Genomic DNA, 18,370 nt, shown 5'->3' on the forward strand with positions numbered 1-18,370 from the left:
GCCCTAACTTAAAAAAAAAATTACTATTAATGGTAATTTAAGGTCTTATAAACTGATTCAGATATTGATACAGTAAATATAAAAGATAAAATTGAGAATGGAAATGGGGAATATGTCAAAGAGACAACAACCCGACCAAAGAGCAGACAACAGCTGAAGACCACCAATGGGTCTTCAACGCAGCGAGAAAATCCTGCACCCGGAGGTGGTCCTCAGCTGGCCCCTAAATAAAATTGTGTACTAGTTCAGTGAAAATGGACGTCACACTAAACTCCAAAAAAAAAAAAAAAAAAATGAAAATATATATTTCTCAAACATTTATGTCAAAATTCATGTTAAAACATGGATATATTTAAAAATTAATGGCTGGTTTTGGAACATTAAATTGCTCTATCATGTCTATTGTTATGTTTGTTTTTATTTAGAATTACTTTTAATGACTGTTGATTGTAATTTAGAATGCTGATCAGGTATAATTACGATGTCTATGATCTCACTGATTTTTGTAGTAATTGTTTTTGGTGGATTTATATTGAACATAACATGTTTTTAAATTATCAAGTTTAATAGCTTGAAATGAGTAAAAACAATAATGTACGAATTGTAAGACATGGAATGGAATTTTTTTTCGCAGCTTGGCTTCTTTGATCTCAAGGTGTTAGGACATGACTGGTGTATTATGCGAATGACTAAGTTCGAGTTGTATCTTGTTATACCTGTTTTGAAATTGTTAGAATGTATGAATAAAGATAAATAAATTCGGATTACTTTCTTTTCAGCTGTACACTTCAGTGCAAATAAAAGAAAAATAATCATCTAGTAGCAGCAATACAACATAAATATTCGGCTAAATTTTCAACAAACTTTAACATTTTACATTATACAACATGAAAAAAAAATGAAAGAAAAATCAGGGAGGACGGCCCAGTGTGAACATGTATTAAGGAGAACAAGTTTTGGTTGATTGGATCTGGATTCAAAATTTAGCAACCAGAAGACAAGATTAGCGATAAGAACACAAGATTAGCGATAAGAACACAATATTAGCGATAAAAAGACAAATTTAGCGACACGAAAGTTTATATTCCATTAAAACAAATAGATTTTAAGAAAAAAGTCAAATAATTATAATTAATTATATGTTGTTTTTTATAAAGTTTTAAATTTCGTATCTATTTAAAATTTGCACCAATTTTCTGTTAATAATCAGGTTTTCTTGTATGGGATATAAATAATACAATAGTTAAGTAAAAAATATAGTATGATACAGCATCACACATTTTGAAAGATGGATCTAACTGCTACATATATATTTTTTATAGGTATTACAGCAAATATCATGTTTTCCTGATCAATATTTACCTGGCATTTTAGAACAGTTAATGTTTATCTTATATTTTTTTTTACTGTCTTTGTTTACATCTTTGGGGAAAGCAATTAAAGAGCTTAAACAAATGATTGGTGCAGAAATATAAACATCACTAAACATGCTAAAGGAATAAATATAAAACTCCATGCAAAATGCTTTATTTGTGTTTCGTTGTCCAGAAAATACAGACATATTATGTGATATAAAGATACAATGAACTAAAAGCTGAAACCTGAATAAATATACATGATTTTATTTTGTTTATCCATCATTGAATGATATTTATATATAGTTTCTTGTTAATTGAAGATTAAAAGTAATTCTAATTCTAATATTTTTATTATTGTTTCATCATGTTCATGTGTTTTTATGTAAAACAGATGGTTTCTTTTATTGATTGAAAAAAAAACTATTTTATTTTAAAGCTTCAGATTTATACCTTAACACTAATACAGTTTCTTAAATTTTTTGGTTCAACATTAATGATCAGGAAAACTAGAAGGTGATAAATATTGTGTTCAAATCTTTAATTAGAAAATTGGTTCTGATAAACTATAGATGAATGTTTTGCCTTTTTCAGGTTAGACAGAAATGACAGCTATAAAACATACTCTGCATAGAGATGTCTTTCTCCCTAACGATGAACAACTTGTGGCATTCGTTCATGTCACAAAAGTGGGACGGAAAAAGAAAAATAGTTTTCTTTGTGCTGTTTGTAAGTTAAAGAATTAAAATATACATGTATAATATCATTTAGTTTACCATCATGAGGTCTGAGTACACAGTTATCGTCCTTTGATTTTCGTTGTCCACGAATATAGTCCCTAGTGTGGACAGTGTGTTACTTGCTAATTTTTTTTATACCCCTTCCAAATTTATTTTTCCATGTTTTATGACTCAAAAAGCAAGTAGGGGGGTGAAATGACACTGTAAAAAAATTTGGGTCATGAATTTTAAAGTAAAGTAGTGATTTGGTCCAGCTGAAAAATGTTAAAAATTAGCACTTCGGAAGCTGTCAAAAGATTTGAAGACCCCCTTAACATAAAATTGTCCATATTTTGAGTTAGAGCCGATGAAGTTTTCTATAATTTTGATATAATTTGTCCCAAAAGTAGTACAACACACTGTAAAAATATTATTGAGAAAGCGCAGGTGGGATTTTTTTAATTTTCATTTATTGTCTAAAAGAAATGCACTACGAAATAACTGTGTACTCGGACCTAAGAGGTGAAATCAGGAAATATAGAATCTGTACTTTGGCAACTTCCTCGAATGATTTGATGATGTCAATTTGTCAAATAGCATAAAACTAAAGTATTTAAACTTTTATTTCATAGAATTTCTGCAAAAATGACCAATTTGGGCATTTTATGGTCAAAATAAGCATTTCATAGCTTTTTCAATTTTGATGCATAAGTGGCATTCTGACTTTCTATCTGACAGGTTTTTATGTGTCAATATTTGTGTTTCTATGCTTCAATCCAGTTTTATTACTCATTTGTGAACTCTGAATCTACAGAAAAGAAGATTATCTCATACAATATGTGCAAAATGTGTTGTATATATGACCCTCTTCTAACGCCCTGTTTGGATCAAGTTAAATGTGAGGAGCTTGGAACATAAAAGTTGAAGTCCATAAATAAAGATCTCACTAAATTTGTATAAAAAGCACTTAACAATGTCTTTTGTACCTGTTTCATGTCACATAATATCTTTCTTTTCTTCTGTAGGATAGCAAGTGGTTCAAATATAAGCCTGTTGAGACTAAAATTGTATGCATGTTTTTCACTAAAAAGTGAAAAATCTTTGTATCAGACCATACTGTCTGCCAAAAAAGTTGAATGCAAGAGTCTTTTTGTGCTCAGATTTATTGTATCATGTCACCTGAGTATAGAAATGATAGAAAAGACACAAATTTTTATTTCCTATAGCTTCAATATGCATTTTTAAATGTAAATATGTGCTACGGCCTAAATTGACCCTAAATTATTTTCAGTCTTACTTGGCCTAAGACCCTTTTAAACTAATATGATATGTTATTTGTAAGTTTTCTTTCCATTTAAAGTACATTAAATACATATGTAAGGATTATTTATAAACAAAAAGATTTACAAATTTAAAATTGCTGGAAAATATTACATCTTCATGTAAGGCCCCCCCCCTTCATTGGAAAACCTCCATTTTTAGGCACAGGCTCATATAAATTTGACTTTTTAATAATAATGTTAAGTCTGATAAATCAAATGAGTACTCTATTGCTTTTAATACATAATATATTATATATTAAGGCATTTCAAAAGTTTTTTTTTGCAATATTTGAATTTTTTAAGCCCCAAATGTTGATAGTTGAAATTTTTCAATTTTAACGTCTAAATTTAACACGCAAAGTTGAATATAGAATTAGTCATATTGTCTATAATATATATCCTATTGCCATGAAACTTTGTAAGCAGTCTTATAATTTATTAAGCTTTGGTCATACCAAGTTTCATTAAGATTGGTCAACTTTTTCTACCCTATTAGGTCCGAGTACACAGTTATCGTCCTTTGATTTTCGTTGTCCACGAATATAGTCCCTAGTGTGGACAGTGTGTTACTTGCTAATTTTTTTTATACCCCTTCCAAATTTATTTCTCCATGTTTTATGACTCAAAAAGCAAGTAGGGGGGTGAAATGACACTGTAAAAAAATTTGGGTCATGAATTTTAAAGTAAAGAAGTGATTTGGTCCAGCTGAAAAATGTTAAAAATTAGCACTTCGGAAGCTGTCAAAAGATTTGAAGACCCCCTTAACATAAAATTGTCCATATTTTGAGTTAGAGCCGATGAAGTTTTCTATAATTTTGATATAATTTGTCCCAAAAGTAGCACAACACACTGTAAAAATATTATTGAGAAAGCGCAGGTGGGATTTTTTTAATTTTCATTTATTGTCTAAAAGAAATGCACTACGAAATAACTGTGTACTTGGACCATGACCATGGGCTGCAATATCCTAGATATTTTTAGTGAAATTTTATTTTGCTGTATACATTTAACATGTTCAATTAAAGGAAATTCTTGTATTGTATATTGTACATCTAATCTACACATGCAGGACCAGCAAGGTTGGACAAATTCCAACAGAAATAATTTTAAATCTTGCTGTATGGGAGAGTTTATTATGATGTGACAGGACTGTGAATTCACCTGTTTTGTTAGAGAGATGTGGGAAAAGTATTTGTTGTGTTTGTATTTTGAGCCAACTTTAAATTGAGATAATCATAGCTTATAGATATTTCAAAATAGTGATCAATATAAAGACTCATTGAATTCACTTCAATGATTTGATATAGAATTATTCAGAGTACAAGTAAGCAAATCAAACCCCAATTCTCTCAGTTTTGTATTGATAAAAAAACATTTGAAAATTTGAAAATTGGAAAAATATAATTATCATATTAAAACTTAAGAAATGTAAAATTTACACAGAAAAAAAGATGCAGAATTAAATCATATTGATTGGTTGTATTGAGTTTTTATGTTGGGTTTATTTCAGTATCAACAGATATTACCCCTATACAGCCAAGAGTATACCAAGTGAAGAAGGCTGACAAAGGGGAGTCATATAAGAAAAAGTTATCATGGTTACTTAGAGAACTAAAAACTGTTGATGGAAAAAGTACAAATAAGGTAAGTATAGTAGATCCTATCACAGTTATCTATAGACATGCTTTATAATGATTTAATGAAAGACAAAATACTTCATTTCTAGAAATATAAATTGTAATATTCAGTTATGAAAATAATGTAGCAACTAAAAGGGCTTCCGAACTTGTCTCCGTATGATGTTGACTTGCGTTATAGTAGAACAATTCCGATCTATGACCTCTATTTGATTTTTTGTTGCAACTAGTTTGATGTCATTTGATTTCAGTAAGTATTAGAGCTGTTCAAATCAAGGCTTGAAAGAAATTTACCTATGAAAATACCTGTACTTCAGAATTTGGTATGAACAAAATTAATTTCAGTAGCTATTACCTAAATGTAAATTCTATAAGTGAAATTAGAGTATATCTGACCAATTGTTAGAAAATGTATATGGTTAGCCATTTCTTGCTTTAACTCTCTTTAGTTCTTATCTGATTGAATATTGGGTCTTGAAATTAGTATGCATGGATTTTTCAACAATACCAAGGTTTGTATACTTGTCTATTCTAATGAAATACTTTTTGAGCCCAATGGTTAATGAAAATCAGCTACAGTTCTCTGAAGTTTAAAATAATCAGTGAGGTTATTTTCATTTGTTCATTTTACAATGTACTAGAATTAACCTTAACAAAGAAAAATGGATAATTGATGAAAAATAGGGATCACTGAAAATGTCAATACTACTGAAATTGCTAGAATAACTTAAATAAGTTATGAAAGAAGAAAAAATGTCTTGTGATGTTTAGTGACAATTTTTTACACAAAGGAAAAGAATTTTGTTCACAATGCTATTTAAAATTATTTAAAATTGTTAAAGCTTTCATGGAATCAAATGTAATAAATATTTTACTGTTTATCTTGGCAGGAAACAGCTGAATTTGATCTCCATTTTGAGAAAATATTTAAATGGAGTGCCAGTAGTGTTGCAGAGAAAGAATCTTTTCTTTCTTGTCTTTGGAAGGTACATTAAGTTATATTTAGTACGACCATTTAAACTCAAAATGTACATTTGATTTGATTTTGATTTTTGGTGTTTTAACGCCACTTTTAAGCACCGCTTTTGGGCTATTTCGTGGCTGCCAGTTTTTATTGGTGGAGGAAGACGGAGTGCCTGGAGAAAACCACTGACCTTCGATAGGAAAACTGACAATCCTAGTCAATTAAGATTGGAGTCGAGTGCACCTGCACGAGCGGGGTTCGAACTCACAACCTCAGTGTTGACTGGCTAGCGATTACAGTAGTAACTACTTAGACCACTCGGCCACCAAGGCCCCCTCAAAATGTACATAAATACATAATAAAACTGCAGTCACATAAATAAAGTATGTCTATTTTCATAATGGATCTCAAAATAGACTTCACAGTAAAGTCTTTCAGTTTTAAATTATTATTTTTTTTAACATTGCAATTTTGCTCATATTGTGAATAGCTAGTTTTGGTAATCTGTAAATGAAACCATTGTTTAACCTATTTTTAGTAAAGGCCTTGAAAATTTTAAATAGGTTTTACAACTTCATCTGCACATTGTACAATCAATTATAACAAGACACATAAAAAGTCACATTTTGGTTTGTATTATCAAGTTCAACCCTTAATGCATATATATATGTAAACACTTAATCTCACCTGAACATGCAAAAGGCGGGACATAAAAAGGGGTCATGGGGTATTGGATTCATGACATGAAATCCCTACATGCACTTGACCAAACCCAAAGCAGAGGCACAGTGCTTTTTTTGCTATTCTTTATCTCAAAAATCACATTGAACTTAACCATTGAGTAATTGTTCACAACTTACTACAAGCTGAAGATGGCCTCTAGTACAGATTTGAATGATTTGTTTGTTGGTTGTTGATAAGTTGGAAACACTACATCTCTGAATTAGAAGCACACATATGGTGGATAGTGACTGCAAATCCCAGACTATAATTGGGCAATAAATATAATAAGTATCATACAAGCACTAATATTTATAAAACTATGTGATATCAAAACTTTAGTAATTACTGTATACATAACGCTAATAATTCAGTCCTTCCCTGTAATCAATATCTACTACTTACGAGGGCCTGAATTCCTATTACACTAAATACTATTTACGAATCCTGGATTTTTCTTTGGGAGAAGTGACCAATCAGCAGTCAGCTCCATTTTATCGAGATAGGTAAACCCCAAGCTAAGTCTGAATGATTAATGGACGATTTTTCATTGTCTATGAAATCAGGCATTAATGTAGCAATCGAAGATCAGCGAAAAAATAATGACTGAATTATTCAAGTTTCTGTATCCATTTTAATTTAGCAATTTTAGAGGATGAAAGATTGTATTGTAAAACATTTTCCTTTGACAAATGATTAACTTCACACTACTTCTTTTCAGTTAAGCCAGAGATACTTAATACAGAAGGCAGATTTTGTTAATGTACCAAGACATTTACTTCAAGGTAAAGCTTATTCTGTTATGCACAAGTTTCCTCAGGGAGCTGTATTTCAGAGGTGTTTATCCTGAGTGAACTTCCTACATGACCTCCTCATATGTAAAGTGCTAGTTCAGATAATTGATATGACACTTATTTTCCATTATTTCATCAGTTGATTATATATTTTGAGTGTTATTTCTTTTATTTATTTGTTATTTCTTATTACATATGCCATGCGTGTACTTATATTATTCTATTAAATTTCTATTGAATTAAGAGCGAAAAAGATTTTTTGTTTTAAATCTGATCCCTACCCCTGCATGACTTAAGAAAATAAACCATGATGTCATCAAAACAGAATGTACAGAATTATTAATGTTTATAACAAAAAAGAATTATTAAATATATAATAAAAAAAAAGACAGTCATAAAAGATATAAACTGGGGAGGTTATGAAATCACTAACATAAAATGTTATTTTTGAGACCTCAAATTGTGACTTTTTGGGGAAAAGATGCATTTTTCCGACTGATTTTAATCAGTAGCATGAAAATGAGTTCATGTACCCCTCTTTTTTTTAAATGACATTTGGCTTGATTATGTATTGTGAAGATCATTTGTGCCAATTTTTATGAACAAATCACTGATGAATTAAAAAAAAATAGATAAAAAATATACAGCAAAATAAAAAAAAATAAAATTGTGGTATCAAAACTATACTGCATACCCTTAAGTTTACTTTAGGTTCAGAATTAGCCTCCTGCAATTGGCACAAGCAAAACACCATCCAACAGATTAGATCAATTGTGGATTTAACTCATTATTCAGATAAGAAAGATAATCTTTTAAATTTAAATAAGCTAATAGATATTTCATTTAAAAAGAAATATCCATAGAAATAACTTATTGAAACTACATGGATATTGCTCTATGAGTTACTTCCCTTTGGTATTTGTTCAAATTTGCACAAAATGATTATTGTAAATTCAGAAATTTATGTGTGCATGTATTATTTCAAAATCTATTCTGTTGCAAAATTTGCAATAACAAAAACAACACAATTTTTTTTTCAGAATTTACAGAAATGATTTGAAAAATTATAAATTAGTCATTCTTTTGCTGCTAATATATTTGACTGAAAAGGCGCTAATAAGGTTTAGTTATAAGATTTTTTTGTTTCTCACATGGCTTTGTTAATCTTTATGCCAATCAGCTCTGTCATTCTCTCATTTTCATTTTCTCCTAAATAGTAAATTATATACACCTGTCCTCTTTTACAGAAGTGAGCCGCCCAACAGAACGAGTAACACAGGCAGCAGATGATATTGAGGTCTTACAAGAAGATTACCAAGCATTATCATCTAAAGAAGAATCTGACCTTGACCAGTTAATGTCCGAATGTCAGGCAGCTATTAGTAATGCTGAGGTGTTTTCTGAAAACTTGTCAAAACAGCTGTCAGTCTTAGATGGGGTAAATATACTTATGATGCAACAGATGGATCATAACTTTAACATTTCTGACTTGTTACAGACACTTTGTAATGGAAATTGTGAATCATAGCAACAAACCTACAATCTACGACAATTATTGATGGTTTTATATATATACTTAAATCTGTCTAGACAAATAAAAATAGTAATAACACTCAAAGTTTCGTTTGAATATACATGAAATTATTACTACTGGATGTTAAACAAGCATCAATCAATCAAGTAAACTGTACAAGAATTTGTAGGTAAAAAATATCATTTATTTATAGGTATTTCTTCATGTTCTTCAAAACTTTTGCTTTGACAGGTAAGACTTAAAAACTAAATTATGAAAATGTAACACGCTAATTTTTGTGAAATGCACACCATAATTGATATTATATGTTTAAATTTGTAAAGAGAAAAACTTTATTTCAAAGTATGAGCTGTTTTCGTTTATAAATCAGGCCAACATACACTCCATAATGGGTTCTGAAGACCAAGTTCTCAATCTAATGAGGTTGTTAGATGATGGTATAAACCAGGCAGAGAGTATTGAGGGTAAACTGGAATCCTACGATAACATACTTCAGGTAAGTTTATGGCTTATTATAATTAGTAGGACTTCCCTTTTAAGCCTTTTAAAGATGTAATATCATAAACAAATTTTAGTATAAAAATAAGGAGATGTGGTATGATTGCCAATGAGACAACTATCCACCAAAGTTCAAATGAAGTGGATGTAAGCAATTGTAGGCAACCATATGGCCTTCAACAATGAGAATAAAATGCTCCGCAGGGCGCAGCTTGATATGACCGCAGAGGTTGAACCCTGAACAGTTGGGGCAAGTATGGACACAACATTCAAGCTTGATACAGCTCTGAATTTGGATTGTGATTAAATATTTGACACAGCATAGGTTTCTGACACAGAATGAATGTGGTCTAAGAACTTAAAAATTTTAAATTGGACATTCACCTATTATGGTCCAATATCCAAAATCTAAATACATGGTTAGATTCAGCATATCAAAGAACCCCAAGAATTCAATTTTGATGAAATCAAACAAAGTTTAATTTTGGACCCTTTTGACCTCAATGTGGACAAAGTTGATAAAGGGGCCCAAAAATCAAAAATCTAAATACATGGTTAGATTCAGCATATCAAAGAACCCCATATATTCAATTTTTGTTGAAATCAAACAAAGTTTAATTTTGGACCCCGATTTGGACCAACTTGAAAACTGGGCCCATAATCAAAAATCTAAATACATGTTTAGATTCAGCATATCAAAGAACCCTAAAAATTCAATTTTTGTTAAAATCAAACTAAGTTTAATTTTGGACCCTTTGGACCTTAATGTAGACCAATTTGAAAACGGAACCAAAAATTAAGAATCTAAATACACGGTTAGATTCGGCATATCAAAGAACCCCAATAATTCAATTTTTGATGAAATCAAACAAAGTTAAATTTTGGACCCTTTGGACCTCAATATGGACCAATTTAAAAACGGGGCCCAAAATCCAAAAACTTAATACACGGTTAGATTCAGCATATTAAAGAACCCCAAGAATTCAAGAATAAAACCCCATTGCAATTGATCAAGAAATAAGCAATTTATACGAAGTATCTTCTTTTGCACAATACTGTGCAATTGAATATTTCTTGCTATTGCGCAATACTGTACAATTGACAATTTCTTGCTATTGCGCAATATTGTGCTATTGGATATTTCTTGGTATTGCGCAATACTGTGCAATTGAAGATTTCTTGCTATTGCGCAATACTGTGCAATTGAAGATTTCTTGCTATTGTGCAATACTGTGCAATTGAAAATTTCTTGCTATTGCACAATACTTATTATATAATAATTTACACATCCTGTTTGGTGTGTATCTCCTACCATATCATTATTATTTGCTTTTAAATATAAATCAGAAATAACCAACTTAAAATGGAAAATTTTAAAAGAAAAAAAAAAGGAAAAAAAGAAAAAAAAAGAAAAAAAAAAATCCCCCCCCCCCAAATTTTTTGAACCCCCTTATGATTCATCACCCCCAAACTCAATCCCAGCCTTCCCTTTGTGGTATGGTACCTTGCAGTACAATTTCAGAGAGATCCATACACTTGAACACAAGTTATTGTCTGGAAACTAGAAAAATGATTATTTTTGGCCCCTTTTTGGCCCCCAATTCCTAAACATTTCGGGCAATTACCCCCAAACTCAATTCCAGCTTTCCCTTTGTGATATGGAACCTTGTAGTACAATTTCAGAAATATCCAAACACTTACACACAAGTTATTGTCATGAAACTAGAAAAATGCTTGTTTTTTGCCCCTTTTTTGGCCCCTAATTCCTAAAATTTTGAGGCAATTACCCCCAAAATCAATTACAGCCTTCCCTTTGTGAATATGGAACCTTGTGGTACAATGTCAGAGAGATCCATACACTTACACACAAGTTATTATCTGGAAGTTACAAAAATGCTTGTTTTTGGCCCCTTTTTGGCCCCTAATTCCTTAACTGTTGGTACCATAACCCCCAAAATCAATCCCAACCTTCCTTTCGTGGTATTGAACCTTATGGTAAAATTTCATGGAGATCCATTCACTTAAACTAAAGTTAGAGTGCGAAAACCAATGTGTCTTCAGACGACGCCGGATGACGACGACGACGACGACGACGACGCCAAGTCATACCAATATACGACCAAAAATTTTTTAATTTATGCGGTCGTATAAAAACCCATACCGTATAGTCGGCTATAAAAGCCCCCACATGAAAAATATGAAACAATTCAATTGAGAAAACTAACTGCCTAATTTATAACAAAATGATTTACGAAAAACAATTATGACAGACATGAACCAACGACAACCACTGAACTACAGGCTCCTGTCTTGGGACAGGCACATAAAAAATGTGGCTGGGTTAAACATGTTTGTGAGCGCTCAACCCTCCCACTAACCTGGGACAGTGGTGCAACAGTACAACATTAGAACAAACTATAAAAATCAGTTGAAAAAGGCTTAACTCATCAGATGGATACTAATAGAAATACATCTAACAAAAACACAGAGTGGACGTGGACAGGTACTTATACATCTCAAAAACAAAAAGACTCTAAGTACAGATCTGAGAGTACTCACAGTTACTGACAGCTAGTTCAAACCCAATAACAACTAATGAAAAAAATCATGTATCTAAGACTAAAATATCAATCAGTAAACATCCAACATCCAAGTTCCTTTGGGTAAATTTCAGTAGTATATTTAGAGAAATCTTGATTATTTAATGAAAAAATATCAAGATACCGGTAAGTGTTATTGAATTTATCAATTAAATGGAATTTAGACATCTCTTTACTGAGTTTGGTCATAAACTGTGATTCATAACAGCATAGGAACAAATCTGCTATTAAAGATTAAGTGTATATATATATATATATGAAATAAACTAAGTACATATCTTTATGCTTAGAGGTATTATGTACAGAACCAAGAAATTCATCATTGGTTATCAATGTATTTTGCATTGTGATTTTGATATCAGTGTAGTTTGAATCTTTTATTTTTCCATTTTAAAAATATGATTATAAATATTCTATAGTTATGATGAATCCCTGAATGAAATTTATTCATGGTGTCTTTGTAACTGCTTATTTGTAAAGCAATAAAACTTTATATCATGTTTATGTTTAAATGAAGTAAAATTATGTGTTCTTTGAGAATGGTCAAAATGGACAATGATTGATTGATTGGTGTTTACTGCCACTTTTAGCACAATTAGCTATTTTGAAGCGGTCAGTACTTTTGGTGGAGGAAGCCGGTGTGCCCCGGAGAGAACCAAGTCCTTTGGCAGGACAACTAAAATGGATAAAGTGATGATGAGTGATATATAATGCAAACATATACATAAGTGTTAACGCTCTTACCTGAAATAAATTCAATCAATGAACCTTGCTGAAAATGCATTTATACAAGTGACTTTTTAATTATTTATTTTGTATTAACATTTTTATCCTATATATTTAATGGTTTTATAGAATGTAAAAGAACAGATGGAAGTAATGAAAGATAAAGATACACTGATTAAAGTCAGGAATACAAACCATCAAAAATTACTGGAAGAACTGGATAATGTTGTGGTATGTATTCAAGGGCAGATATATATTTTTTTTAGTTTTCAATGTTAATGTATTAGAAGTTTTAGAGACAGCTGCAGACATATTCTTGCTAATTTGACTGACAAATTTTAAGATATCTATTTTGTCAATCTATAACATGTTATTGAGTTTACAACATAAGAACCAGAGATTGACATCTGCAACTCTGTCATTCCTTACTGTTATAATTTATTATATTCTATAATATAACTTACCATAGCCAGCATTGCTTACATTGGAAAGTAATAAAGTAAATTAATCTAGGCTTGTAGTTTCAAAACATTTGGGAAGAATAACAGTATGTTACAATGTACTGTGAAGATAAAACATTATTGTAGTATAGGTTTTTAGAAAAAAAAGCTATTTATCCATGGTAACACCTCTAGATTGAAATAAACAATTAATTTCCCCATAGGCGACAATGATAGCCTTTTTTGAGATACAGACTTTAGAAAGTTGATTTTTTTAACGAAACCTTGCTAGAATTACAGAAACGTTGTTCGGACAGTATTTTTTGGTCCAAAAAATATAGGTTCGCGTTGCTTTTCTTAACGTATTTTGTACTTATATCCCATGCCTATCAATTTTGCACTTAAAAATACATGTCTTGTCCTAGCGTTAAAAAGACATCTCATTTCCGTTAGGGCTAAGGAAAATAATTTGTTTGGCCTTTGATATAATGCAGAATGCACGAAGTCTCTTATAATAAAAAATAACGGGCGCACATATTAACCAATCAGGATTAGCCATACTCTTAATTCTGAATACCATGTTATGCTCATAAAATGGCTGCGCCCATACAATCTAATGGTGTATTGTAACCTTCAGGTATTTAATACTTACTAGAATCATGCAATTCACAGTGCGTTAGATGCATAAATATATATGCCACACATAAATCAGCTTCAAACCGTTCTGGCATTACTCTCTGAATTTTCACAATTTTTTTTCAGAGGTGACCCCAGGCGAAAAATGTGAGAAAAAAAATTCTGATTTTTTTAGTAAATGCGGTACTGCTAAAAAGGGCCTGAAGATAATATCCACTTTCTCCAATGATTCTTTATATGTCATCAAGTACTGATTATATTGATACCAAAACCGATCCAATATGTAACTACTACGGTAAATTTTGAACAGCAGTTTTAAATGAAACCATTTTCGTATAAAAGTACATTTTTGAAACAGACTATAGCATTTCAAAATATGAAAAATGTGTAAATATTGGTGTTTAAACATCGAAAACTATTCGTTAACTAAAAAATGTCATGTCTATTCTAATTTTTATAGTTTGTCATTCGAGTGAACATTTCAATGTTCGAAGGGGACCATTTCTGTTCATTTTCACTAAATTTGGTAATTTCGATAACAGCAATTGGGTCGATATTGTCATGTTTAAAAATCGATTTTTATATCTAAACTCTAGACGTGTACGTGCTTTTTCAAACAAATCAGCAGAAGTTCAGAAAATGACATATTCTCTACACAGTAAGTCAAAAGTCGAGCCCACCCTTGTTTCCAAGGTAAAACGCAATACAAATATGAAACAGACTATAGCTTAAAAACTAGTTAATCAATAATTCATTTATCACCAAAAAATACGGTTTCACATCAAATTTCAAGTAAAACAAATGTTTTTGACACGTTTTGAGCACTATGATTAAGCAATGTCGACTCTGTATAGATTGAAATAAACAATTAATTTCCCCATAGGCGACAATGATAGCCTTTTTTGAGATACAGACTTTAGAAAGTTGATTTTTTTAACGAAACCTTGCTAGAATTACAGAAACGTTATTCGGACAGTATTTTTTGGTCCAAAAAATATAGGTTCGCGTTGCTTTTCTTAACGTATTTTGTACTTATCTCCGATGCCTATCAATTTTGCACTTAAAAATACATGTCTCGTCCTAGCGTTAAAAAGACATCTCATTTCCGTTAGGGCTAAGGAAAATAATTTGTTTGGCCTTTGATATAATGCAGAATGCACGAAGTCTCTTATAATAAAAAATAACGGGCGCACATATTAACCAATCAGGATTAGCCATACTCTTAATTCTGAATACCATGTTATGCTCATAAAATGGCTGTGCCCATACAATCTAATGGTGTATTGTAACCTCTAGTTATTATCTTCTTCTTTATCTGTTAATTCAGTATCCCTAAAATAGAAACAGTTGTCTCCCTTTGACTGTTGTGGAAAATAAAGCATGCAGAATTTGAATATATTTTTTTTAGCTTACCTTAACTTAAAGATCATGTGAACTATTGTCATTACTTGACATGTGTTGTCTTTGTCTGTTTCACATGTCCATCTTCTTCTCTGAAACCACTAATCAAATTTTAACCAAACTTGGGAATTATGTATAGAAAGTCCTCTACAAACAATCCTCATTTTATTCTAAGTGTATAATAGCTAGAAGCGGTCTTTGATTTGTATTGAACAATTTTAAAAACTATTCTTTTTCTGAAAATATATGGTGAATGTTTTGAAATTTTACTGGATTGATGCTTGAATCTCTACAAGTGATTCACATGATTATCAGGTGGTTAGCGTGCAGTTTGCAGCATTGGTGGCATATAGTTCCGATGAACACTCTATGGGATTGGGAAATCACATCTTCATCAATATCTCTGAAACTGCTTAACCAGCTAGAACTAACCAAACTTGACAGGAATGATGTATTTAAGGTCCCCTACAAACAATTCTTATTCTTTGGTTCTGATCTGACAAAACTATGGTCATCAGATGCAATCTTTTATTCTTATTGGCCAATTTTCCCCAAATCTTCTACTCCATTACTACAAGGGAAAATGTTTTGAAATTTTATAGATGATTGAGAGACCCTCTACAAGCAATCCCAATACGATGTTGATTGTGTGACAAACATGGTGGCATTGGTGGCAAATAGTTCTAATTAAAACTCAATGGGAAATCACATTTTCTTTTCAACTAAAGTAATCAAACTGTGGTAATCTGGCTCCTTGGAGCTTCTTGTTCCACTTGTGGTTAGTTGATGACAAAAAAAGTGATAACAAAGTATCAAAACATTTATTTTACATAGTTTAGTACATAATCTTCATACATATGTATATTTTAATGTGATCCATGCGGCTTAGCTTTTACTCAACTTTCAGTCCAGTAAATATTCATCTATTATTGGACCATACAGTATTTTACTAGACTTTCCCAGATTTAATACTGATGTATTTCAGATAACAACTGCAAATCTGACCAAATATATAACAGTATAATCACTTTTTACTGTACAAAATCTTGCAATATCTAAAGGACTTTTGAAATGGTGATACAATTGTGAAGACAGGGTAGCAATTAGATGAGATAAAGTCTTCAGTTTCTATGAAGATCTGTTTGCTACAACAATTTTTTTCTGGACAATGGAAAATGGTAATACTTTTGCTGTGATTTATGTATTATTAAACAAAATAGATTAAAATGCACATCCAGATTCTTAAATCCACTTCATTAGTCCTTACATTATGACAGTGGCAATCATGCCACCATTTCTTATTTTATACACGTGATCCAATAATTGTTATCCTTATATATTGTAGACGCAACTAGACTTAGATACCAAACATCTGAAGGCTTTACAGGACGGTGAACTGTCAACTCCTAATGGAATCTATGAGTGTACAGCTGCAGCTTTAGCACTCCATAAATGTGTGAATATAAACATTCATCCAGGTAGGTGTCAGGGCAGGATGACATCTGTCATGCTTGCTCATTTCTGTCTTGTTGGAAATTAATTCAGAATATTTACAAAGAAATATATTTTTAATTAAATTTTGTTATCATTGAACACATCATACATAGACTGCATCTTAATAAAATTCTTATTTTTATATTTTCATTGGATTCATATTTTCTACTAAATTTTCTTTTTAAGAGTTTGATCTCATGATGATTTTATGCCTTTGAGAATAAAGATATATAAGACTTATGCTGGCAATCATTATTCACCAATATTCCTTTTTATAAGCTTTGACAAAGATGGCTGCTGTAGAGGAACAACAGAAGAAGTTCACCAAGTTTGCTGCTAGTTTTGCCAAAAGACTTGCCCATCATCTGAATAATTTATTTATTCATCAGGTATTAGCTTTTCATTAATTAAATATTTGTCCAGTTGTTTAAAATATTCTATAAAATGAAAAACTTGTTCAGATGTGGTGAATTTTAACACCTATGAATTTATTTCAAAGCAAACTACTTACTACAAAATTCAAGGGATTACATATTAGGGGACTGCAACTTTAAACCATCACTACCATAACACTTCATTAAGTGAAAATGCACTTTTGAATAGAAAAATTACTGCTGGAAATTGCTTCCAAATTTGATAATGGCTTTCTCTCAGTACTACATATGCTAAAATGGAATACTTTTTATAACCTGAATTATAAGAAAGAAACATCCTTTAATAACAGAAAAGTTAGTTATTGGTAATATATGCAGAATTTATATAGCCAGAATTGGGTTTCAAAAGTATCAGCTATGTTCAATTTAAGAATATAACACTTAATATAGGCTGAGACAGCTGTATTTATTTAGACTTGAAAAATTTCAAATCATTATTTTCCTTTTGCAATCAGAAGTATGCATAAATTGTGGGAACCTTCTTCAGATTAATTGACAACAGTATATATAGTCGTTTTCCTTGATGTCCAAACTAACTTCATCAATATTTTGATTTGTCTGTAACGTGTTGTCCATTGTAAAAGATGTTATGACTAAAACACAGTGGAAGTTTAATGAAATACTGATGATTCACTATAATTAGTTGGATACCTATTTTCCTGGATTTTGTGGGTAAAGGTGAACAACGAATTTAAATCTTCAACAAAGTACAAATTCTATATAGGCTTGTAGACAGACTTTCACAAAACCATGAAATCAAGTATCCATGAAAATATAATTTTTCCCCAATCTACAAAAATTGGTACCCACGAAATGAATGAATCCACAGCATCTCTTTCAGTCACATTCACCAACTTCGACTTGTTTTAGGTTACCAAATCAACTTTCTTTTTGACTTTGAGATTTATCACATTAGACATTTGATATGCATCAAATCTTCCAAAAGTTGTTACAAATTCTGATAATCAATATCATGCCTGTCCTTCTAGTTAGATTCAAATGTTAAAATATTGAGTTCTTTTTTGACAGGGAATTAATTTAAAATACAAATTCCAAATTGATTCCTTAGGTTTCATAACGAGTGAGAATTGGACAT

General features: G+C 31.0%; 2 protein-coding genes across 5 annotated transcripts in view; one reads left to right on the top strand and one right to left on the bottom strand.

Annotated features, from left to right (window-relative positions):
* Nucleotides 1–12,465, bottom strand: part of LOC127716584 (regulatory factor X-associated protein-like) — a 270,907-nt gene extending 258,442 nt beyond the window's left edge. The window contains exon 1 of the mRNA XM_052222820.1: nucleotides 12,452–12,465. The gene's annotated coding sequence lies outside the window, so the exon portion shown is untranslated. The remainder of the gene's footprint in view (nucleotides 1–12,451) is intronic.
* Nucleotides 1–18,370, top strand: part of LOC127716572 (exocyst complex component 1-like) — a 98,106-nt gene that overhangs the window by 506 nt on the left and 79,230 nt on the right. For all 4 annotated transcript variants that reach the window (XM_052222801.1, XM_052222800.1, XM_052222802.1 and 1 more), the window contains exons 2-10: nucleotides 1,950–2,084; nucleotides 4,907–5,040; nucleotides 5,924–6,019; nucleotides 7,439–7,502; nucleotides 8,759–8,949; nucleotides 9,416–9,541; nucleotides 12,999–13,100; nucleotides 16,692–16,824; nucleotides 17,120–17,229. In XM_052222801.1, coding sequence (XP_052078761.1) covers nucleotides 1,961–2,084; nucleotides 4,907–5,040; nucleotides 5,924–6,019; nucleotides 7,439–7,502; nucleotides 8,759–8,949; nucleotides 9,416–9,541; nucleotides 12,999–13,100; nucleotides 16,692–16,824; nucleotides 17,120–17,229 — 1,080 coding nt within the window. In that variant the 5' untranslated portion in view covers nucleotides 1,950–1,960. The remainder of the gene's footprint in view (nucleotides 1–1,949; nucleotides 2,085–4,906; nucleotides 5,041–5,923; nucleotides 6,020–7,438; nucleotides 7,503–8,758; nucleotides 8,950–9,415; nucleotides 9,542–12,998; nucleotides 13,101–16,691; nucleotides 16,825–17,119; nucleotides 17,230–18,370) is intronic.

This window comes from Mytilus californianus, unplaced genomic scaffold (assembly GCF_021869535.1).
Source record: "Mytilus californianus isolate M0D057914Y unplaced genomic scaffold, xbMytCali1.0.p SCAF_9, whole genome shotgun sequence".
NCBI classification, from domain to species: Eukaryota; Metazoa; Mollusca; class Bivalvia; order Mytilida; family Mytilidae; genus Mytilus; species Mytilus californianus.